Genomic DNA, 24,489 nt, shown 5'->3' on the forward strand with positions numbered 1-24,489 from the left:
TGTATTATACAGCAGCAGGTTCAAAGTTCATATATAACTAGATTCTTTGCTTTGTGGTTTTATTTCTATCTATGTGTGCAGCAATGGGAAAAAACACATTAAACATGTCAACCTTTGGAAACAGATTGTCGGTCACATGAGATTTAAACTGACGATGAATCCATAACCCAGACATGTGATTATATAACGAGTGGCTTGTAAAAAGGAGAGAAGTAAAAACGCTGAAGAGGAAAGGTGATTTGTTCAGTGAGGAGAAGGAACTGCACAGAAGAAGAGCATCAGTCGAGGAAAGAAACAACACAGGTAAAAGTTGAGATTTAGTTGAGAGTTAGTGTTGCAATATTTTGCTTTTCAGAATTACAGCAGATAAATTACCTGCAACTCTCTCATATTCTCTAGTTATATTGAACTTGTGTAAATACCAGACAAGTGTAGCTCTGAAACTGAAAAAAATCCACTCTGCTCATATTTTAAATACACTTAAATTAAACAGTTTTGAGGGAATCACAGTGAAAATCATTTTAAATATTCTGTGAAATCTTCATGCTGTCACGTCGTCACCGAGGGGCTGACTTTAAAACCGCCTGTGTTGCAGGATGCATCGACTCGTCCTCCTCTGTGTGCTGGCGACTGTCTCGGTCTCCTGGTCCCGGCCTCACCTCGGCCTCCTCTCCTCTGAGATGGTCGACTTCATTAACAAAGCCAACACCACGTGGAAGGTGAGATCACTGCAAACGTCCGATCGTATACTTCAGGGTATTTGCTGTTTTTCAGAAGACCCTCTGCAACTGTTGCAGCGGCTATGTGAAATGGAGGAGTTGCAGATTTCAATCAAAAAGAAGACTTGATGGTTATTTGATGTGAACAATGTTCTTGTGCTCCAGGCGGGACAGAACTTCCATAACGCTGACATCAGCCATGTGAAGGGACTGTGTGGGACCATACTGAACGGACCCAAGCTGCCAGAGGTGTAAGTTTGTGCTACCTCAGGCCGTGTGTGTGTGTGTGTGTGTGTGTGTTTCTCACATGTCCAAGCAGGTGAGAGTCAGCAGGTTGGTCTTTATCTGCAGTGCTTCAGTGACTCGTCCTCTCTCGTTTACAGGGCTCATAATATTGAAAACGTGCAACTTCCAGAGAACTTTGACCCACGTCAGCAGTGGCCCAACTGTCCCACCCTCCATCAGATCAGAGACCAGGGCTCCTGTGGATCCTGCTGGGTGAGACTGGCGGATTATGATATAAAGATTTGATAATGCAGAACTAGATTGGTATTTTGTAAAGTGCATACCTCCCCCAAGTTCAAACAGTTGCCTTAAATTCAATCAAAAACTGCACCAAATTGCACACACCCAGAGACACTGTCCTATATCATCAATATCCATGAATGAAAAATTTTGAAAATGTAAAAAAAAACCTGTCTCTCTCACAATGTTAAAGAAAGGAAAAAATTAAAAAATCTGGATTTGTACCTTTCTCTGGATTTGTGCCACCAAATCTCTTGGAAATCTGATCCGTGGTGTTTGCCAAATCCTGATGACATACAAATAATGACAATATAACCTCCTTGGCAGAGATAACAAAGAAGAGGCCACAGAGGGGCCACGAGGAGGTCATCAATAATACAGGTGTTCCTTTTTTAAATGTCTCCCAGGCCTTCGGGGCAGCTGAGGCGATGTCCGACAGGTTATGTATCCACAGCAGCGGTCAGATCTCTGTGGAGATCTCAGCTGAAGATCTGCTTTCCTGCTGTGATGATTGTGGCATGGGGTGAGTGTCTGTGGAGCAAATAAACAAAGTGCAATTACGGTCTTTCCAGAGCAACACCGAGCAACGCATGTGGTGTTTTTGTTGGTCGTAGCTGTTTCGGTGGTTTTCCCTCTGCTGCCTGGGAATTCTGGGGGAAAACAGGACTCGTGACAGGAGGCCTGTACGGCTCTAAAGTCGGTGAGTGTGTACGAAAACGGGTTTACAAAGCTGCTCGGACAGACTCAACTGGGACTGACTGTGGTGTTGTGTGTTAAAAGGCTGCAGGCCCTACTCCATCGCTTCCTGTGAGCATCATGTGAATGGAACTCGTCCTCCATGTCAGGGGGAACAGGAGACTCCCAAGTGTCAGGAGATGTGCATCGATGGATACTCACCCTCCTACCCGAAAGACAAACACTTTGGTATTAACATTTAAATAAAAATACGTCTCCCACACTGTATTTTATATAACATTATCAACTTTGAAGAGAGTGTGTCTGGTTTTTCAGGGAGACGCACGTACAGCGTCCCCTCCCAACAGGAGCAGATCATGACTGAGCTGTACAACAATGGGCCTGTGGAGGCAGCCTTCTCCGTGTATGCCGACTTTCTGCTGTATAAGACTGGTGAGGCTTATACTTTATATAATGTACGCACACAAACTTCAACCCTGCCCACATGTTAACATGAACCTGGATTGTGTATTAATAATAAATCTTTTGCTTATACTTTGCACTCATGCTGAGACTTTTCCGAAGCATTTCCTCAGAAATTAAACTTAAATTCAGGATATAACCATCTTGATGCTTTGACTCCTCTTCACAGGTTAAGGCCTCAGTTTGAAGTTTTTTTACCAAAGAGGCATTTTCATTTTTAAATCATTTAATTCAAAGGATTGACCCGGAGGAATAGAATGGATCAAATGAATTTGCATACAATTTGTTCTCTTTTTTAATGGTTTCAATTGTTTCTTGTCCTAAAATATATTGGTTATATGAGGGCTCTCAAATCTTGGATGCTGTTATTTGAACACACCCCCAGTTTAAGAGCCGAGTTTCTTTAGAGCATCTTAAAGGTACAGCGTGTAGAATATAGTGATATCTAGTGGTGATGTGGCAGCTACATATCCCTCAATACCTCTTAATTTGGCAGCCTCCTGATGTCGTAAAAACTCAAAAGGTGTTAAGTTTGTCCAGACGAGGCTACTGTAAAAAACATGCCGGCCTCCATGGAGAGAACCCGCCCTTGATGTTAATATAAAAAGGCTCATTCAGGTGTAAGGAAAACAAAACTTTGCACAATTTAGATAATGACAAACTAGTAAGAGCATCATTAAGGTTATTTTAAATCCAATTTCTGACAATAGATTCCTTTCACCTAAATCTTACACACCGGATCTTTCAGTAAAGGACCTTAAGATATGAAAAAAACCTCACTCCTCTGATCCTCCGATGTAAACGTTAAGCATTTTTATTGTACTTTTACTCCACTTAAAATGCATGTTTTATTTGTGCATGTTTTATTTGTGTTACTGTAGGTGTGTATCAGCATGTGACAGGGGAAATGCTTGGTGGTCATGCCATCAAGATCCTCGGCTGGGGGCAGGAGGACGGGACGCCCTACTGGCTGGCTGCCAACTCCTGGAACAGTGACTGGGGAGACAAGGGTACGACAAGATGTCACATTTTCTCTGTCACATATTCTTTCACGTGCAGAACATGTCGATGTGTAAATATCTGGGAATGTGGTGAGAGAGACGTTTTGGCCTCAATAAAATTTTTTGGTGTCTTGTGATTTCAGGTTTCTTCAAGATCAAGCGAGGAAATGACGAGTGCGGCATTGAGTCCGAGGTGGTGACAGGAATCCCACTCAACTAGATACAATGAGTCCTGGCTACTTAGGAAGACCTTGTTGTTCTAAATAAACCATTGTATTGATCTCGTGCTTTTATTATTGCATTTTTTTTCACATGGGTTGTATAGTAGTGTAACGTAATCCAAATAGTTAGAAATAAAGTCAAATTCAAGAAAATTAAAAAAAAGACATGAGTGAGATATTTTAAATGAGCCTATATGTAAAATGTCATTTGTTGTTATGGGTCCTGTGTTTCTTCATGGTAGTGGCCATTATAATGGATGTTATTATAAAAGCTGCACAGAGATAGCACTTCCTGATAGATGAAGCTCAGGGAAATTGAAACATAAGGACTGTAAAAAAGTTAAAAATGATTTTCCAACCCAACAGATCAGAGATGCAATGAAGCACAAAAAAATTATCTTTAGAGTTAGCGCGTAGAGATAGACCATGTTTGAAACCAACTATAACAAAACTGATAACCAAAACTGCGAAACTAAAATGACTTGTGAGGGTGGTCAACCCTTATTTAGACTGGACCCATCATGATACATTAAAACGAGAGCTTTCACTGTGTTTCCATGTGTAGGATTTGAGTTCTGTTGGGTCCCTTGTTACAGCGGCAGACAGGTCAGAATGAGGTAGACAAGATAATACAAATATTAAAGGAGTCAAAATAATACCTTTACTAATAATAATAGAATAAATAGATATATTTATTCTATACAGAATACAGAATATGTCAAAATATAAACCTTTCACAACAGAAAAACATATTTTTCGTATTTGGTAGTAATATAATATTATATAATATAGTACTGTATGAGTCACGCAAGTTCAAACTGAAAATGTAATTTCTGCAATACCTGAAAGCAAACACAAGGGGCAGGGCAGCGCTGAGGCTCCAAGAAATATTTAGAATATGAAAAAGAAGAAGAGAGGCGCATGCGTGTTTGGTGACGTCCATGTTTGTAGTCCCCCTGTGTGTGTGGGGGTGGACCTGGACATTTGTCATTGGTCCAAGGTCCGAACAGACGATCTGCGGTCACGGGAGGAAGCAGGAACCGTGTCCGCCGGAGGACCGCCTACTGCCGGGGTCAAACACCGCCGAGAGGAGCCTCTAGCCGGCTCTGTATCCGTTTCTAGGGCGAGGAAGAGCCGTGGGACATCTTGCTGTTCGGCTGCCGGTGATGAAGACGGCAGGTCGCGCTTCTCTCCGGTCCCCGTGCAAACAGATCCCAGCAGGTCGTCACCATGTTGTTATCCCACTTGGATCTGTGGAGAGTATACTGGGAGTGTGTCTCCAGACCTTCCACCGTGTTCATCTGCTCCATCACCGCCGCTCTCTACTATCTGTGGGGCCGCCAATGTCAGGTCGGTGCCTCGGCTCCACCACCGCCTCATTGGGTGTTTCATCATCCTGTAGTTGTCTCATTCTGTTTTCACCACATCCTCCTCTGTGGCTTCAAGTTATTTTTATAATTTACTTTAGTTAGATAGTACTTTAGTTTCATTCTGTTCCGCTCAATTTGTCATTTTATTTTACTATATTATTATTTATTTAAATCGTATTAAATTTGACCTTTACCCTGCTTTATATATATATATATTTAACATGTTTACTTTGCTTTCTTTTCGTATTTGAATTAAATATTTGTAATGCAGTATTTCACTTTATTTTTCTTATTTAAATTAGATTACATTTGAATATATTTTATTTTGTATTTTATTTGTATTTTATTGTATTTCTATCAAATATTTTTGTATATGCTTTTATCAATTCAGTTTATTATGTCATTTTTTTTATATTTATATTTTAATTTCTCAATTCATGTAAATTGTTCATGATCAGGCAGCACAGAGCTTTACGTCGATAAAGTTCAACTTCAAGCTCAAACGAAAAAATTGAAATAATAATCTGTATACTTTGGGATCTCCTCTCGGCGGTGTTTGTATGTTTGCAGATAATATACTTTCGCTCTGAATAATAGATTTTTGTTGAATGTTTACCTAATCCAGCATTAACAAGCAGAATTTAAACAATCAATAGATGGTTCATAATGCGCCATAACACAGTCAAGAGGATATTTTAAGTGTTGATGAACGTTAAACATCCATAAATGTCATGTAACACAATATTGTTACTTGATAAGGTAACACAGCTGTAGTCAAATGTGTTAGGTTTGGACAGTTTGATAATGCAAATAGTTGTGTGTACATACACATAGTTACAGTTAAACAGGTTTTCATGACATGTCTCTTGTGTCTCTGGCTCAGACACCAGCTCTGGTTTGTAGTGAGGCGTTCAGTGCATTTCTCCAAGAGCACTGTCCTGTGGTGTCCGAGCGCTTCAGTCCCACTCCGTGGTGCTGGGGAGGCCGATTCCAAACCCTGGTCTGTTCCGTCCTCAAATCCAAACCCCACGTCACATATCGCAAGTAAGTTCAGTCTCCCAGTATCTTTCTCTGACTGGTGGAATCAGACATCCATATGATTGTTTTTCAAGTTCAGGCCTTTTCACTCCTCTCCCCTCGTCCCTCAGTGAGCTGATCCGTACAGGTGACGGCGGTCAGATTTCGCTGGACTGGGTAGACAATCACGCCAGTGCGTCCTACCCAGAATCCTCTACCCGCCCCACAATACTGATCCTCCCGGGCCTGGCAGGGAACAGCAAGCAGCCCTACGTGCTCCACACCATCAGCCAGGCCACCCGCCGTGGCTACAGGTCAGCTGTTGGAAGGGATTCAATTATTGTCCTGTGTGCCAAAATCAGAATCAACATTTTTCATCGTAATTAAAAACTGAAATATATCTGCTGGAAGTCACACACCAGTTTGAGTTTAAAACAGTGAACTTACATGACCCTGACTGAGTGGAATTTACTTTGCTGGTCCTGTTTCCATTGACATTTTTCTTCTCTAGATGTGTGGTCTTCAACAACAGAGGTGCCGCAGGAGAAGAGTTGTTGGTAAGAACGATGATTTCATAATGAGCTATGGTCATGCTAAATAGACTTTGTTTGTCAAGTAGCTTCAAGGTTTCGAGTTTGTTTGCTCCAAATCTGAAATAGAAAAAAATCTCAAACTCAATTCAAATTGAACTGCTGTCAGAGGAAGTGGGTCTTCAGCAATGATTTAAATGTTTCACAGTCTTAGCGGTTACTATATAAATAGATTAGCTGATTCCTGAGATTAGGCGCAGCCAAAGGCCTGCTCACCTCTATTTCAAGCCTAGACCTTGGGACATTAAGCCTGATCTTATTTCTCTGTTTAGATCTCCACTGTCACAACATTTTTGGAAACACATTAATGAGAAACATTTGAATACTTATTTTGTTAGGATGTATCGAAGTAAAGGTCCTTAACCTGTAGGTTATTTTTATTGAAATAAACCAAAGCCCTGCTGCTGGGAATACTCGTTACTGCACTAAATGTGTTAATCCGCAGCTGAAAGTAGTCCCCAACAAATGCACTATTTGCTCGTGTTTGAGGAATTACATTTTTAGCTGATTTAAGACTTATTCTTAATATATATTTATATATTTGCTGTGTGTGATTATATTATGACACTTTTATATATTTAAATTTTCAGTATGAAGAAATGGGGTTTCAAATGTTACAGCTATGCAGTTTGAAAGTACTGAGCGAAGTAATTATGGTTGTTGACGACCTCTGTCCTCCTGCTTCAGACGCCTCGCACCTACTGTGCAGCCAACACCTCAGATCTCGAGCATGTGGTGCAACACGTCAAAGGACTCCTCCCTCAGGCCCCTGTACTTGGCACCGGAGTGTCGATGGGAGGGTGAGTGGGCTTACTCTTTCAAATGTCTTGCCTTTTGTCTGGAAAATGTTATCATATACTATTTTCTCTGCCCTTTAACTAAAGTCTTCCTCTTCCCTTTAATTTCCTAAGTTATTTTTCTTCCACCCTCTGAAAGAATGCTGTTGTTAAACTACCTGGGCCGCAAGCGCTCGGAGTCGGGGCTGGTGGCCGGCTTCACCGTTTCCGTCCCCTGGGATGCGCAGAAATCCTCCGTCTCTATGGAAGAACCACTGAACTGGCTGCTCTTCAACAAGTACCTCACGTCCGTCCTGTGTGGTCTGATCACCAGGTAGGATCTGTTGCGGTTCTTTGCAAATTTGTGAAATTATTTTTCACCAATCTGTAACGCTGACTCCGGTGTTCTTATGGTTTCTCACAGGCACAGGAAGATTCTGGAGAAGGTGGTGGATTTGGACCACGTCCTGAAGGTACGCTCACCTCTCTGACTGTGTTTACATGCACACCAATATCCTGGTTATTGTCAGCTTTGGTCCAGTTTTTGTGTTTAAGCATGTAAACATCATATCCTGATTTCAGTCACCTGGATAAGCCCTTATCCTGGTTTTGAGAAAGGTGATTCTCAAAACCAGGATAAAAAGTACTCATGATATGTATATGTGTATACATATTATTCCAATCCCACCAGTCAGGCCTCAATATCTTCATCCTTTGCATCCTGGTGGAGGACATGTTTAATATTTGCTGTCCCTCTTGGATTCCATTGCTGACAATAAGATGAATAAGCCAAATCTGTAACGCTGTGTCGGCTTTTAATGGAGCGAAACCCGCTTTCAGACAAATTGGCCTCATTTTTAATAGTCACGACGATACAGGAATCAATATTCCCAGTAGGCTGCGTTGCTGTTACCGTGGTAACGTTAAACATCACAGGTATTTGCACAGACAGCACACAGTCACAAGTAGTCTGGATACTTGTATTTATCATGTAAACGTGGATATGAAGAACCCGATTTCTCAATCTTCCATTTAAAATACCATGTACAAAACCAGGATGAGCCTGGTCATGGTGATAGCAGTGGTTATGTAAACATGGTCTGTGTCATAGTTTCTCTCCCCTCATCTGATTCCCACCTTGTGTGTTCCAGTCGCAGTCGATCCGTGAGTTTGACGAGCGCTTCACCTCTCTGCTTTTCGGATATAAATCTTGTGAGGACTACTACGTGGACGCCAGCCCAGACAAGAAGCTCCACAACACAGCAGTCCCCATCCTGTGTCTCAATGCCGCTGACGACCCCTTCTCTCCCAAAAGCAGTGAGTGGACGGCGCGAGGAGGAGAGATTTTCACACGCTTGAATAAATGTAAGTTCAGTGCCTCGTGCTAATGCTTTTGTATTTTCTTCCTCACAGCGTTCCCACTGTCGATAGTCCAGGACCTCCCGAACGTCGCGCTGCTGCTGACGGCTCACGGTGGCCACATCGCCTTCATGCAGGGTTTGTTCCCCCGCGGTGAGAACTACATGGAGCGGCTGTTCAGCCAGTTCGTCCACGCCGCCTTCGAACACCCGACGGACATCAACAAGGCCTGTTGCATCAAGTAGAGGCCGACGAGCTGACGATCATTCCCCTCCCGTACGTACTCCGAGCCCGATTGGATAACAAATAACTTTCCACTGCGAAGAATACAGAGTCGGTGGCGTTACAGCAGCAGAGGAGCCATTCACAGGAATGCGTTGCTCTGTTGTCCTGCCACAGAAAAGTTGCGTCTTCTTCACCTTTACACTGAAAATGACCAACTGTATTGTACAATCATGTGACCTCGATGCAACTCGTCTACCTCCTCAAAAATTGGATGTCTCATCAGGTAACAAAGAAATCTGGTGACAAACTGATAATTTGAGGATCTAGAAACAAACAAAACGAATCCATGTTTAGAGATTTGTAAATCTTATTTAACTAGAAATGATTCGATTGTGTAGTAATAGAGACCTGTTGTTGTTGGATTCTTTTGCTTCTTTCGATTTTTGCAAGACTTGATTTCTTTGAAGTGTGGGACCGGAGGATTATATCTCCTTCAGGCCTTTGTGCAGACTTTACATACTCCTCATTCCAGAGCCCCAGCAGAGCTAATCCTGGTCTGAGTTGCTAGAGCTGTAAGTCTCCACTGGAAAACAAGGGGGGGATATATTGCATCTAATGCAACAAACCCTGGCAAACGGACATTGAAGTCAGAGCTGTGCCACTGACAAAGCATCACATCTGGATGAGGATGTATCAAAGCTCAACCACACTGCAGAGGCACCATGAATGTTTTTTAACATTGGAAACATGCAGCAATAGGGAGAATCAGGGCTGCTCACAGATTATTACAGTTTGAGATGTTGGTTAAAATGAAGGATCTAAAACCATGAATGGAGAAACACAGCTGAGACTGTAAGAGGAGATGGAGGTTCAATAGAAACATGATTTAAGAAGCTGGGAGGAGTAGAAATAAGAAAATAAATCCCAAGACGCCACAAACATCCACAACTTTTAAACTCCAAAGTCGAGACACGAACTTCCAAGGAGAAGAAATCTGAGCAGTGTGCTTGACTGACAGGTACAGCAGTCCTGCTCAGCTCTCATTAAAAGTGGTTAAGAGTTAATATACTGTCTGATTTGAACAGAAATAGAATCCTATAACAAAGAGGTTTAGGCGAAGGAGCCTCATCCAGCTGCCAAGTGTCTTCTTCACAAATTCTTCCTCACTAATACATTCACTGGCCTTTTCGTATAAATACTAATAAAGCACCCAAGTTAATGGAAGCATCCTTTTAAATTTTTTAATGAAAGATATTCAAGCATATATGCGTTTAATGTAAGGAAATATTAACTTTAGAGTCAAGACCAACCAACAAGAGCCTTTGTTGTCAAATCTGATGTAACCATACACAATAAAATTATTTTTTAGAAAGATTTCTTAATATAAAAATCTTAAATGCAAACTGTCAACTTTATCAAATATTTGTAGACACAAATAGCAACTAAAATTGATTCAGTTGTTATAAATGCAAGAATGTAACAGTAGATTAAATGTTCTAATTAGTTTGTCCCGATAATTACTGTCCTGATTTTTCTACTCACACCCTCCTTGGATTATGAGCAGAAATGTTTGAGGTGAAAAAAATTCAAAAATCGTAAAAATAATAGTGATCAACAGTTGTTGGAGCTTTCGCAGGAATTTTCCTCTGTGGCATCTTTGGATTGGTTCTCTGTGGTTCGGTTGAGCTTTGATACGACTTCATCCCAGGGTGAGGCCTTGTTGACACCTATGTAAAAAGTACTCTCGCACTTATAAATTGAGGTTTTGCATTTCCATATTTAATTTTAAATACGTATGACACATAAATAGTAAGTAAATATGTGTACATAAGTAAATATTGTATGCCTTGACATGCTTTTGCAGTATATATATATGCTCCCTTGCAATGTAAAGTATGCAGCACAAATTAATACTTCTCTTTGTGGTATTTGAGGTATTCGTTTTCCTCTGTGTGTTTAAATTGCTTTTTCTTTCCTCCTTTACGCACATTATTGTTTGGAGGATGGATTGACAGATGAAGGATTATCACCACTTTCAGTCCACATGTTCATTATTTTACAAAATTCACAGAAGAGCTGCAGTTGTTTTTGACTCGACTTTGATGTAGAAGTGTTTTTAATTATGACTCATGAACAAATGAAGATTGTGGCAGATAGTGTTGCTGTTGTGGTTTCACTGAATTGTAACATTTAATAGCTCACCATTTATCTGCAGATATAAACTATGCTCACTTTATTGAACTGCTGTGTATTAGTGGATGTTTTTTTTTTTTCAGTATTAGTTCTGTTTTTACAAAGTCTGTGAACAAAGACTTTTGGACATTATTGGCTATCTGATTGCTTCCTGAATTAGACTTGAATTAAAGAATGATAAATCTACTTTGTTTAATTTGTGGTTTTCTTGTGTTTGTTTTATCAAATGATTATTGGGTATAGTATTATAAACCTGTGTTTGCTGTACAGTTAGTTGGATGGTTGTATTGAACTGGTCTAGATAACAGATTCATAGATATGTATTATTATATATTATATCATTTTATTTTATTTATTTATATCTAAAAAGAGATACAGAATTGTATCTGTTTACCAATGAGCACTTTCCCCATAAAAATGAGAAACAAAAAAATTGAAAAATACCCGTAAAAGTAAAAAATTAATTAAATTGAGAGTGAATTTACAAATACAAATGGAAAAAAATTGAAATAATCTTTTTTTTTTTAATCCAGCTGAATACTGAGTTGAACTGAAGCAATTGTAAGGAGATCTGTGGCTGTGATCAATAGCAACACTTGAGCCTGGGTTTGTTTTAGTTATCACCATATTGCTACTAATGGAAAAATGTCTTATCACTCGACATCCCCTCCAGCTCCACCGCTGAAACCAGAGCCCTTTTATCTCGGAGCAGTGGGTCATTAATGTCGCTGATTAACCAGACGACGTATCAATAATTAACCGTGGACAATAAAGGCCCACGCCCTCTGTCACAATGCTAACCCTTCAGCCTCATTAAGATTCATGTCATTCAGCCTGGAAAACGTCCAGCCGTGTTCAGTCTGTGGAAAAAGAAAAGAAAAACACACTTTCCAACTCTGGTAGATGAAATCTGTGAGTCTGAGCTGCTCTGCCTCAGCTTTGATCATTTCCCACAACTCTATCTGTTGCTTCACTTCACTTCCCCTTTCCGTCATTTTACGCAAGAAATTTACACTGATGAAACATTCACACTGTTTACTCACGCACTTTGACTTGTCACCATGACACACACATTGGTGCTAAGTCTCAACTCTGTGTCAGTGGCTGTTACAGTAATACACACACTCTAAAACAACTTGTTGAGTTAGAATTTTGAATATTAGACCTTTAAAAAACAGATATTAATCTTCATTAATCCCAGATGTTGGTACCTCTCTTCTATGTCTACAAAAAATGATTAATCACTGATGACTATCACAGAAATCAGTGTCTTTCAAAACTAAATACTCTGAATATATACTGGATATTTACATGTTCCAGTCAATCCACAGTCTCTTGACTGTGGATTGCTTGCATTTAACGTATGCATTTAAACACCAAATGTATATGTTCATTTACGCCCAGTCACATTCAGGATTTATTTTTAAGAATCTTTTAATAACTATTAGAGCTCAGCACAGTCTGGTGCCCAGTGACATTGAGACAGCTGCTAACTCCCTATGCTCTGAGCTTTAATATAAGCTCATCCAACCAACACTTATTAGTCAAGGCTGGCAACTACGTGTAACCAGGCTTTCACCTTTGGGACCCACAGCTCTGGAACTCGAGATTAGACTGGTTTTTAAATCATTACTCAAAAGATATTGTTATTGCAAAGCTTTAAGCATCATATTCTGGTTAATATATGTAAAATATTACTTCTTAAATATTTTGTTTCTATTATTAGTTCTGTCTGGTTGTGTTCTTTGTTGTTTTAATCCCACACATTTTGTAAAGCTTTTGAAATAAAGTTTATTATCATATTATTATAAGAAAATCACACTTAATCAAACACTGTCAGCTGAGCTGAATGTATTTCCACCAAACTTCAGCTATTCTCCATCCTCCTCTTCCTCCTCCTCCTCTTCCTCCTCCTCCTGTCTGTGTTCCTCTACCTGGTGTGATGGGAGGAGCTGCTGGTCACAGTTAATGATTCAACACCAGGAGCTGCTGAGACTGATAGGTGGAGAGAGAAGAGGAAAAATTTAGAGTGCGAGAGCACAAAACTGAAAAACATATATATGTGAGAAGAGCAGACATGGCTGTGTAAGCTGAGGAAGAGCAGCAGCAGGAGGAGGAGGAGGACAATGCTGGAGACAGGGCTGCATGTTGGTGTCTGCTCAGGTGTGCACAGTCTCTAGTCAATCTGGGGGTCAGGCAGGGCGCAGGAGTTGCTCATGTACGAATCAGAAATACATCTGTACGACTGAAGGTGGAACTCGAAAGTGAAGTCCAGGGAGATTTTACTTGTTCAGCTTCTGGAATCCATGCAGCTTCGGGCAGGAACTCCTCTTCTCCGGTGATCACACACAGCCTGCAGGTGAGTCTACTGACTCATATCATATGGGTGTTGGGTCATGTAAAGGTTTTCTGGCACTTTATGTTGAGTCTGTGCTGCTGATCCAGATGTTGTCCAGTGTTTAAAGTGCAGCTTTAAACACTTGCAAACGGTGAAATACATATGTTTTCAAGTATTGGGTGTTTAAGTTGTCGCAAATCACAATTTTAACGAAGTAAAAAAGACGAGGCTCTGCATGTGCTACAAACTCTGACTGGCCGTGAATGAATGCACCATCGCACCAGGCACTGGTTTCTGTTCCACTGCATCTTATGAGAATCCAGCTGTAGCTACACTTGTCCATGAATTAGAAATGAGGGAGTATAGAGTGTAATGTACGCTGCCTGTATCTGAATAACCTGCTTGAGCATCATGTTCCTGCTGAGAGAAGCAAATCCTTATTTCTCTTCATCTCATTCTTCCCCCTGAAATAAACCAGATGACAATGTGTTTATCTGAATGTTTACGACTTCCAAAGTGTCAAAGTAAAAGTGCAGCTAAACTACACACATATCTTAGAAAATTATCTGTGGTCATTGCATCACGTAAGAAAAGAATAAAGCAGCTGACACACAAGCAGCCGCTCCTTCTGGGTATGAAATCTGTATTTTTTGTTTCTCCCGGGCTAAAAGTGCAGGGTTCAACTAACAGCGGTTTAAATAGCTGACCAGCAAGAACTAAAGGTTATCATTTCTAGGTGCCCAATTCGTAGCTGCAAGTTCCTCGACAGCGCACAAATTGTGTTTCTGCACTGCTCTTTCTCTGTGTGCGTTGACGACGGGTTAATAAAACCCCCAGAGGCACAATTGACTTCCAAGCATGATGGGGCAACCTTTTTTTGCTGCCATTATGTTTCCAGTAAAATTGTAATGGCCGTTTGAAACGACGCAGGCTATGGTTTTATGCAGTGGACATTTCCTCAATTGCCAATCATAGGTGTAACGGAAGGTATGATGTTGTAAATGTGTTATTTAAACATCGTAAATTATTGCCACCGTCTGCATAAAGACACACTGTTTCTCCACGGATGGTACAGGAGCCATTTTATATTTTTTTCCCCGTCACAGTTTGCTGCTCTGCGACTTTATGATCCGACATTACGTCTAATCTCTGAGCTGTTCAATGTTCAGGGTGAGGAGGTGGTAACCGGGGTCATGTGACGAGCACGGTGATTGAACAGGCAATCAACCCGTCTGCCGCAGACTCTGCTGAGGTGGATGTTTGGTGAATCAATCGTATGACCGGCGTCCTTGTGTTTGTGTTAATTGTCGTGTTTGCCCTGTCAACATGAGCCCCATCATCTGAGCAAAATTAAAAAGGGGAGGACGCCTCGTTACCAGGGCGGTGTCGGTTGACCTGTCACACACGCCAGTACTGACACGTTTAGCTGTTTGCCGGCTTCTTCTCTCACATTTCTGCAATAAAATTATACAGCGGAGGCGGTTAATGTCACACGTTATTGTAGCAGCACACAAGCATGAAGAATAAAGTAATGCACACACACACACACACATTCTGCAACCAGGGAGCCATTAATGAAAAGTTTTCGACTATTCTGACAGTTTCTGTGTCGTTATCAGTCATTGCAGAGGTAATAGATCTGCGGGAGCAGCTGGGAGGGTGCGACAGCATTTCAGAAAGCACCCCGTTGACGGTCCATCATTAGTGTGCATTATTCAGCGGGCGTCTTGCTGTGTGCAGGCACAGCAGCAGAGCTCGGGTCCCCGTGAAAAAGGCAACAGTTTAGTTAAATTCTGTTTAAATATGACGTCCAGGACGAGTTTGGTCTCCACAAAAATCAGCTGCTCGGCACTGTGTTCTTTGTCTGTTTAAACCTCCTATCCATGGTGGTACACACTTCACTCTAGACTCTGTTGATTCCTCTTGTGCATGTTTGTTTTTACTCTGCGCCGCCATTGCCAGGAGCGTTGTTTTTCGCCCATGTGTGTGTATATGTTCAAAAAAACTCAACAAAACAATGAAAGATTGTTACCAAACTTGGTAGGAATATTGCTTAGGAGGGTATTTCCAGATGATTCACTTTTGGAGTTGATCGGTTAAAAAAAATATGGTCCAAAAAGGAAATGTCCACGATATCTCCACAAATACTGCAGAGGCAATCCAAAGCTACTATTGGAAGACAGTTCTATATCCTTGCCTTAACTAACGTACATACAGCTGTGGGTAAACAGGGACAGATTTGTCTGTTTGACTCCACACACGTTTGACATCCGAATCCAACAACGCAGCACTTTTAACTCATCACAACCAAACGAGTAAATGTGAATCACCACCAAACATAAGTCTCATACTACAGTATGATGTCATACAATTTGTAACATAATGAAAATTCACAAAGAAATCACAAAATCACCTCATGTTTATTTCAAAAATAAAGGTATATGAGGTTTGTCTACATCATAAAGGATTACAGAGCTTGTATAAATCAAAACATACGTAAGATAATTTGTAAGGACTGATGTCATATAGTGCAGTAATGCATTAACTTATACAACCAATAACAGTAGAGACAAGTTCTACAGCTTATTCTGTTATATAAATTATGTCTTGAGGAAGTCATTGAAATGCCAATGTTGCTATATAAAAAGTCAGCATTGGCTGATAGCGATGTTTACAGGATATTTCATTTTGTTCTCTCTGCAGCCATGGAGAAGCAACTGGAGGACCTGAAGCAGCAGCTGGAAAAACAATGTCAGATCAACCAGGAGCTGCAGAGGCAGAATACAGACCTGGGTGAGCACAGACATAACATCACAGACAAACTATGGAGGAAGAGCCCTGGTAAACAGGCTAAGACCTTTCGGTCTGCAGTGGAGTCACCAGCTCCAATGTAGCAGTGTACCAAGGGATTCCCACTTGTACCTCAGATCAATGGGTATAGAGGTAGTTGCTTAGGAACAGGGGGAATACAATAGCTAAAGATTTGGCCCATAAACTCTCAAATGGAGAGAGGAAGATCAACTGTTTTAAAATCTATCAAGGTGGTTCAATTTAATAAGTTAAGTTCAATTGCTGCCTTAAAAACACGAGTAAACTCAAAATAGGCTTTGTTTCCACTCGCAAAGTGAAGTCAAACAAGTTGTGTGATTAATGATGTGTCGTTGTTTAAAGTGGATATTCTGGGTTCAAACTACTCATACATGTCACATTATCCATTCAAGAAAACATTTGCCAAAATCATGTACTTGTCACGTAGACACAGACTATTGTTTTTAAATTGTATCACCTATCTTCACTAATAATCAACTTTACTTCTCTTGAATAAACTTTCAACTCATCTGTTAAACATTTATTTGAAAAAAGTGCCTCAACTCACAGCCTTCATCTCAATGTCCTCTGATATTCTTTCCCTCACAGAACAACGACTGCAGGAGAAAGAAAATCTTTTGCAGGAACTGCAGAGTCAATATCACGAATTGGGTAAGAGGCCAATGTGGGAAGCAGAGGCAGACTCACACGCACATACCCACCCACACACCCCACCACACACACACACGTATAAAGGTGAACTTTGACTTTACATTTGGCTGAAACATGGCAGCCGTTTACAGCATTAAAGGCTCCATTAGTGTGACTGTGTTTGTCCGTTGCAGAGTTCCCCTCCAACAGCGGTAATGAGATTGAACCACAGGTCAGGCAGAGCCGTTCGGCCGTCATTGCCTCCGAGCCAATACACGAGAACCTGGAGATTACAGGCACCGCGGTCAAGAAAACTGTCAGGTTGGTAATCAGGGCCGCTGATGAGAGAATGTCCCATTTTAATGAGACGCCACAGGATTTGGCAAATCCACTGTGACTCTCCAGCACTTGTCAAACACGTATTTATGTGTTTCATTGGAGCTCTTCCCACGACCTTAACTCAACATGACCCCTCTCTCCCCCCCCCCCCCCAACCAGCGAGACAAATCTGATCGTGAAATCCATCCAGAAGAACGACTTCCTGAGCCGCCTGGACGATGAACAAACCGCCATGATGGTGGACCTCCTGGTGGCGTCTGACTACAAACCGGGCAGGGAAGTGATAAAAGAGGGCTCTGAAGGAGACAGCATGTACATCGTGGCAGGTGGGGACACATGTAAAACAATACAATTGCACCTGATGTTTCAGGACTATCTAACATGAAAACCAATTATCAAGAAGGAGCATCTATACAATATTTATAATGTGCAGAAAAAAACATAATCATATAATGAAACTTCCACTTGATTCTGTAGCTGGGGAGCTCCTTGTCACCCAGGCGGGCCAGGAACTCCGGACTCTGACCAGCGGTGATGTGTTCGGGGAACTCGCCATCCTGTACAACTGCAAGCGGACAGCCACGGTCAAAGGTCAGCCTCTGTAATGGGACAGCTTACTTTTATACTGGGGCCATTCACAGCAGTTTATTGTGTGATCTACTATATGTGGCTCCATGGGATTAATCGTGTGTGTCCACTGAAAAAACAAAAATCTGTTGGACCAACTAAAACAATCACTTCAGTCGGTGACAAGCAGATGAATACAGTTTTTTTTTACGTATTTAAACGCAATTAATGATTTTAATTTGAAAAATGAATTGAGTTTTTTTTTTCCAAGTTGGTTAACAATTTTACTTTTTTCCATTGTGCAGTGGAGTTTGGGCTAATCAAGGACTAATCAATCATTCTCTTTGCTAACGACTGTATCACTCACGTCGCAGCCAAGACGGTGGTGCGTCTGTGGTGCATGGAGCGTCAGACCTACAGGACCATCATGACCAACAAGTCCAAGAAGAAACGTGAGCAGCTCATGGGCTTCCTGAAGACGTGAGTTTACTCCAAAAGACAAGCCACTGTAAGGAAATTAAGATCAGCATGTATAATCGGAGCATTCTGGAAACTACTATGGCACCGTGTTGCTCTACTCATATAATTGTGGGGACTCCTCCAACCACAAAATTCCAACAAAACACTGTTTCACTTATTTTCTTTGCTTAATGGACGATGAAACAGCTACTTCTGACCCTTCAGCTCTTTTCTGTGGATTCTATCTCAGGTCTCGTACTCTGAAGGACCTGAATGATGTCCAGTTGTCTAAGATCCTTGATTCCATGGACGAGGTTTGTCAGGATGTTATCTTCTTGCAGAGGGACAATAAATATCAAGTTGTGATGAATCTACCCTGCATCTGAGATACTAAAACTCCTCGTAAAACACAAAAACTCTGACATATATACAGTCTTGGTGAACATAAGAACGTTTTTCCAGTTTGCAAAATGTTAAAATGTGGAGTTACAGTATTCAGGAACAAAGGCATTTTCTGTGATTTGCATTTATTGTTATTTACAAACATAAGATAAGGTGGGTTAAATATGTGAAAGTGACTCTTAATGTGTATTTATGTGTTGTGCTCATTAGGTGAAGTACCAGGACAAAGATGTCATAGTTCGAGAAGGAGCTGAGGCGAACACATTCTACATCATCCTGAAAGGAGAGGTAATACACCATGGTGTGTGTGTGTGTGTGTGTGTGTCTGTGTGTGTGTTTGTGCATTGACTATATGTGACCTCCATGGCCCCCCCCCCCCCAGGTCCTGGTGACTAAGAACGTGAACGGGCTTCAGAAGCACATTCGCAGGATGGGGAAAGGGGAGCATTTCGGCGAACAGGCCCTCATACGGTAACCGTGGCAACACAACACATGACTCGGGACATTTGTCTTATGCAACATCCAGCGCTCTGTACACCCCCCCCCCCCCCCCCTGGCTGGCTGCTGCCATGTGTTTTCAGTCATTGGCAGTATTTTAAATTGATCTAATCAATTGAACAGTTTTGTAAGTTTCCCAAAATTACTGGTGCTTGACAATTCACTTGACTAAAATCCAAGAATACAGTTTGTAATCTGTGCTTTAGTAATGTACATATTGATTTGGTTATATGAAGATGAAACTAACTGTATATAAAGAAATAAAATACTATCCTGCTTGTATTTTGGTGTGTTAAGACAAGATTATTCAGATGTCAATTTGATCAGCAAAGATATTAAAGATTAAATAAATATGCAATACTTCCACACTTTTCTGGAAAAACTTTTCTGCGTACACATATATGAACGTATTATTTGTAATTATATTCTTTATTTTATCTGCTCTCAATGATCTAAGATGCAAATTGTTGAGTTTTCTCGACTAGAAATCAACTTTTCATACAGATATATTAGGCAATCACAGATTTACACTGTGTTTGTTTGACGTGTAATGTGTTTCCTGTTACAGGGAAGTTTTGAGAACAGCCACCTGCACTGCCGACGGCCCTGTTACCTGCTTCTCCATCGACAAGGAGTGAGTGTGACTTTAAATGATTAACATTAAACTCTGAGTGTAAATGAAGGTGATGTTCCTGTTCATGGCTTCAGTTAAATATTCCTGAAGGAAATTCCACGAGGGTCTTTGTCCTTTGTCGCCGTGTGTTTGTTTTCATGTTGTGTGTTTGTCACTGCAGGGTATTCGAGGAGACAATTCCCATAGAGCACCTGGAGCTGTTTGATGAGTACGTATCATAAATCATCACTTCTCGTCTTCTCTCCACCTCGCTAAGATTAAAACATATTGACTTTCCTTTGGTCTTTACTCCCAAGCTCCAAAGTGCTGCAGGAGGCACAACTTCCAGAAAAGACAAAGTGAGTCACTGTGGATGGAAAATGTACCACAATCACAAAAATCACACAAATAAGTTCCTTGAAATAAGAAATAGTTCCAATTAGCTAAAAATATTTCTGTCTCCCTCAGTCCCACAGTCTCCACCATGAGGTTTAAGGATCTGGTGCCTGTGCTGTACCAGGAGGGACGCTACCAAGGAGAACCGGTCACACTCGGAGTCGGAGGGTTCGGACGGGTTGAGCTGGTAAGAGTTTTTATCTCTCTGCTGCTGGGAAGGGGAAATTCATCCCTTCTTTCACCCAAAACCTCACTGGGGTTGTTGTCTTATAAAAATCACTTTGAGAAAAACTTAAATCCTCCTTAAACTTAAGTATATTAGCCTCGGGGCCAGTAAGAGAAGTGAAACGGATCGGAACTTGACTGGCAGATATTGAGAGCAGATACTTAGGGAACTCAGTTATCTGTATGATAACATGGAAACTTTCTACTATACTTTTGTACTTGTTAAGTAATACTTTTAAATATACTGTATTCATTTTACTAGGATGATTTTATTACGATAAGGGGAGAATGAATAACAACAATACTGACCCTCTCTCCCCCTCCTGTATAATTTGCATACAGTCCCTAGCAAAGCTACTGTCCACAAATGACTGACCCTGTTGACCCAGTCCAATTCAAATATTAGCTGACATTATCCGGGTGGTTCTGATACTTAAATATTATAATGATATTTAGAAAAATTGCCCTGTACTAGTTGAGTTCAGCTGACTTGTAAACTGAAGAAAAAATATCCGTAAACTGACACCAACAACAAGAGTCGACAACAACATCCGATATTTCTGTGTGATATTGGTATGAAAACCTGTAGGATACACTCTAGTTGTTTTGAATTAGAGTTTCTTTTGTATTTCTAAGATGACCACTGTGAATCATGGGAAATATTACGCCATGAAGCGAGTCAGCAAGAAGCACATTGTTGCCAAGAGACAGGAGGAGCACATGCTGTTTGAGAAGAAGATCCTGAAAGCCATCCAGTGTGACTTCATCGTCAGGTATCTGCCAGCGACTGGAATCGTTCATGAACGTGGCACGGAGACGTGTCGGTGAATCATTTATATTCTGCTTTTCCTTTCTCTTTGTGCGAGTGCAGGCTTCACGCATCTTTCAAAGATTCCCGATACATCTACATGGTGATGGAGTTCTGTGGTGGAGGGGAGATCTGGACCAAACTCAAAGAAGTGTGAGGAAACGGATGAAAAGACATTTTTCAAGCATCCTGTTTGGCATCTTTGTTCCTCATTTTATATATTAGGATATTCTGAGAGAAAGGCAATTGTAATTTAATGGTTTAATTGGTAGCCAACTTCATTTATTACCAGTGGGTTATCTGGAGATCACCACTTAAATTACAGTGAAATTACAAATTGAAAGACAGTCCCTGTAGAGCCGGTGCTGATGTGATATATACAGTACAGTGGTGGCAACAATGAAATACACTTCAATTCCCAGCAGCAGCTTGTGCCCAGACAAATGTAAATAGCAGCCCAAAAAAAAGGCGTTAGGATGTAATAGCTTCCTTGGAAATCAAATCAAAACGTGTGTCTGTGATTTCAGAGGGCGCTTCGACGAGCCTGTCGCTGTGTTCTGCACTGCCTGCGTGGTGGAGGCCTATGCCTACATGCACAAGAAGAACATCATGTACCGAGACCTGAAGCCTGAGAACCTGATGCTGGACATTAGAGGCTACATCAAACTAGTGAGTCGAAAAAAGAAATCTGTTCACTTATTTCTACAAGCTTATATAAAGCTTACACAATCAAATATCAAGTTGTAATGCATCTGAATGTGAAATATGTGATAAATTTCTATGCTTTGCTTTTCCATTACTTGGGACTTTGTCTGCAGGATGTTCTGCATTTATATTTATATTACATCTATATGTGTGTATCTGTGTGTGTGTGTGTGTGTCTGTGTTTGTGTGTGTGTATGTGTGCAGGTGGACTTTGGTTTTGCTAAGGAGTTGGTGCGTGGGGAGAAAACCTACTCCTTTGTCGGCACTCCTGAGTACATGGCTCCAGAGATCATCAAGAACCAGGGACATGACTTTTCAGTCGACTTTTGGTCCCTTGGCATCCTGATCTTTGAGCTACTGGTGGGAAGGTAATACTAATACTGATACTACTACTACTACTAATAATAATAATAATAATAATAATACAAATACACCTGCCTCATCTGGATTTCATCTTGACTATATTTGACAAATCTTCGAAAAAATAAATCTTTTAATTGTTATAATTAATCAAGCAAAACTCAAGGATTTCGTGACAGTAGAGTCACAAAAATGTATCTTGAGCAAATCTTAATACCAACCAGTAGATGGCAGCAGTAAAACGCATCTCTTCTCATAGTCTGCTGTCACAGTTTCAGTTTAACCTAAGAGATCTTACATACATGATTTCTGAGACATTTAATTCATATTGTTAGATATTTGTATTAATTAACTAAATAATAGGGTTGGGGTAATTTTTTTTTCTTTTTTTGTCAGTCCTCCCTTCTCAAGTTCAGAGCCCCAGAAGATTTATGCAAAAATTTTGGATGGGGTGCTGAAGTTTCCACCATATCTGAGCGAGGCAGCCAAGTCCATAATCAGTAAACTTTGCAGGTGAGAACAACACAGACATAGATATGTTAATATATCCCTTGGCTTTGTTATGGTTTCTTTAATAGTGGAAATTCACATCTTGTGCTTGTTTGCAGACCTCGGCCGGGTCAGAGGTTAGGAAACACCAAGAATGGAATCAAAGATGTGCGGCATCACAGGTATCTGTTTATGACAACGTGTAAAACAACCTGAGGTTTTAATAAAAAAGGCAAAGACCATGTCCCTGTGTTTGTGGTTGTATTGAGTTGCCTGTTGCAGTTTAAGTTCCTCTACGGTTTTAATGATGCCCGCGCTCTCTGACAGTATGAAACCCTTCTCTGTTCAGGTGGTTCAGCAGTATGAACTGGCACAAGCTTCGGGAGGGTCAACTCAACGCCCCCACAGTGCGACTCATACGCAAGGTGAGTCACACTACCAGCTGAGGGTTTCCTCCACTGAGTGTTTCCTCTACACCTTTTTGTCAGTTTAAGAAAAACAGAAGCAAAGAATCCAAAAGATTTTTTAGGAGAAATATTCTCAGAATTTTAAACTCTGGTTTCCAATCTGCTATGTTTCCTGGATTTGCAAATTAAAATGTTCAATTATCAAAAATAAAGGTTAAAGAAATAAAAAAAAAAACATTATTTATAACGAATTTAACTTTAAAACACTGCCTCTGTGCTTCTTCAGGATTATGTGGCTGAGCTTTACAGAAATATCCCACGTGACTCATTTCTCATTCAAACGTCTGTTTTCTCCTCCACCAGGGTCCCTGCTACATCAACTTTGATCAGTTCCCTCTGGACCTGAGCAAGGCCGAGGAGGAGTTCTCCGGCTGGGACCGCGACTTCTGATCCTGCAGATTTTGAACGGATCAAAAGGCCTCATGATGGTAGGAGCTCTAGGAGCTCTACACTGAAATGGCATAACCCACATCATGATAAATTGGTTCTTCGGAGCTGCAGGGAATCACTATTTCTCAAAATATTTATCATGGCTCCATTGTTTCGACTTTAGGTAGTGAGGCAAGTGGCCGGAAATATGTGGACGGGTGGTGAAAGGTGGTTAAGATGTTTCGTTTCTAAACGAACAAGTGACAATAACACCCGTATGAGACGATGGCCCTGAAGTGTAAATCAATGACAATACACAAACCACAACAACATAAGAAAATAACAAATAATATTATCTTAAGCTTATTTGCTATTGTGTTTTATTGATTTACCGTTGTGTTTTCTAGTTGTTGTTATGTTATGTTATCGGGCTTCGGACATCAGGGCCCCCGTAATACTAACGCTTATCCCTGATCAGTTAAACACCTTTCTAAGTGCTAATAAAGAGTTGATATGATACAATATGTATCAAAAGGTTGTCTCTCACCAAACCTGAAAATAGAACTGAAAAAATCAAGTCTACCACATCTGCCATATCTGTGTTGTACTTTAAAGTTCATTGTTTAGAGATTAAAAGTGTTTAACAGCTCATGGAAAAGCTGTTTAATGCTTTATTGTTGTTAAAGTTGTGTTTTTATTGTAAAATGTCACTTTTTTTCAGAGTTCATCTTCGTTTTTTGGAAAGTCTGCTTCAGCTTAAAGTAATTTAAAAAGAACATAGACTGTCCTGATGAAATTTCAACTTGACTCATTTAGTAAATAAAGATGCTCTTATTGGCTA

General features: G+C 40.7%; 3 protein-coding genes across 3 annotated transcripts; all 3 read left to right on the forward strand.

Annotated features, from left to right (window-relative positions):
- Window positions 1-596: 596 nt before the first annotated feature.
- On the forward strand, window positions 597-3,666 carry LOC133973373 (cathepsin B-like). The gene is made up of 9 exons (XM_062411184.1): window positions 597-719; window positions 885-970; window positions 1,103-1,217; window positions 1,652-1,767; window positions 1,859-1,944; window positions 2,025-2,168; window positions 2,256-2,372; window positions 3,284-3,412; window positions 3,547-3,666. The coding sequence occupies exons 1-9, from the start codon at window positions 597-599 to the stop codon at window positions 3,621-3,623; spliced, it is 993 nt and encodes a 330-aa protein (XP_062267168.1). The 3' UTR covers window positions 3,624-3,666.
- Window positions 3,667-4,618: 952 nt separating this feature from the next.
- LOC133973371 (phospholipase ABHD3-like) lies at window positions 4,619-11,340 on the forward strand. The gene is made up of 9 exons (XM_062411181.1): window positions 4,619-4,974; window positions 5,878-6,038; window positions 6,143-6,325; window positions 6,523-6,568; window positions 7,289-7,401; window positions 7,538-7,711; window positions 7,802-7,850; window positions 8,529-8,694; window positions 8,791-11,340. The coding sequence occupies exons 1-9, from the start codon at window positions 4,855-4,857 to the stop codon at window positions 8,979-8,981; spliced, it is 1,203 nt and encodes a 400-aa protein (XP_062267165.1). The 5' UTR covers window positions 4,619-4,854; the 3' UTR covers window positions 8,982-11,340.
- Window positions 11,341-13,166: 1,826 nt separating this feature from the next.
- On the forward strand, window positions 13,167-24,489 carry prkg3 (protein kinase cGMP-dependent 3). The gene is made up of 22 exons (XM_062411178.1): window positions 13,167-13,513; window positions 16,196-16,285; window positions 16,910-16,972; window positions 17,146-17,272; window positions 17,450-17,616; window positions 17,768-17,881; window positions 18,232-18,337; window positions 18,567-18,630; window positions 18,929-19,006; window positions 19,101-19,189; window positions 19,785-19,850; window positions 20,011-20,058; window positions 20,147-20,188; window positions 20,298-20,412; window positions 21,087-21,223; window positions 21,322-21,411; window positions 21,786-21,927; window positions 22,168-22,331; window positions 22,720-22,836; window positions 22,932-22,994; window positions 23,162-23,237; window positions 23,583-24,489. Exons 2-22 carry the CDS (start codon window positions 16,198-16,200, stop codon window positions 23,667-23,669), a joined length of 2,043 nt encoding a protein of 680 aa, XP_062267162.1. The 5' UTR covers window positions 13,167-13,513; window positions 16,196-16,197; the 3' UTR covers window positions 23,670-24,489.

The sequence above is a fragment of the Platichthys flesus genome, chromosome 18 (genome assembly GCF_949316205.1).
Source record: "Platichthys flesus chromosome 18, fPlaFle2.1, whole genome shotgun sequence".
Classification (NCBI taxonomy): Eukaryota; Metazoa; Chordata; class Actinopteri; order Pleuronectiformes; family Pleuronectidae; genus Platichthys; species Platichthys flesus.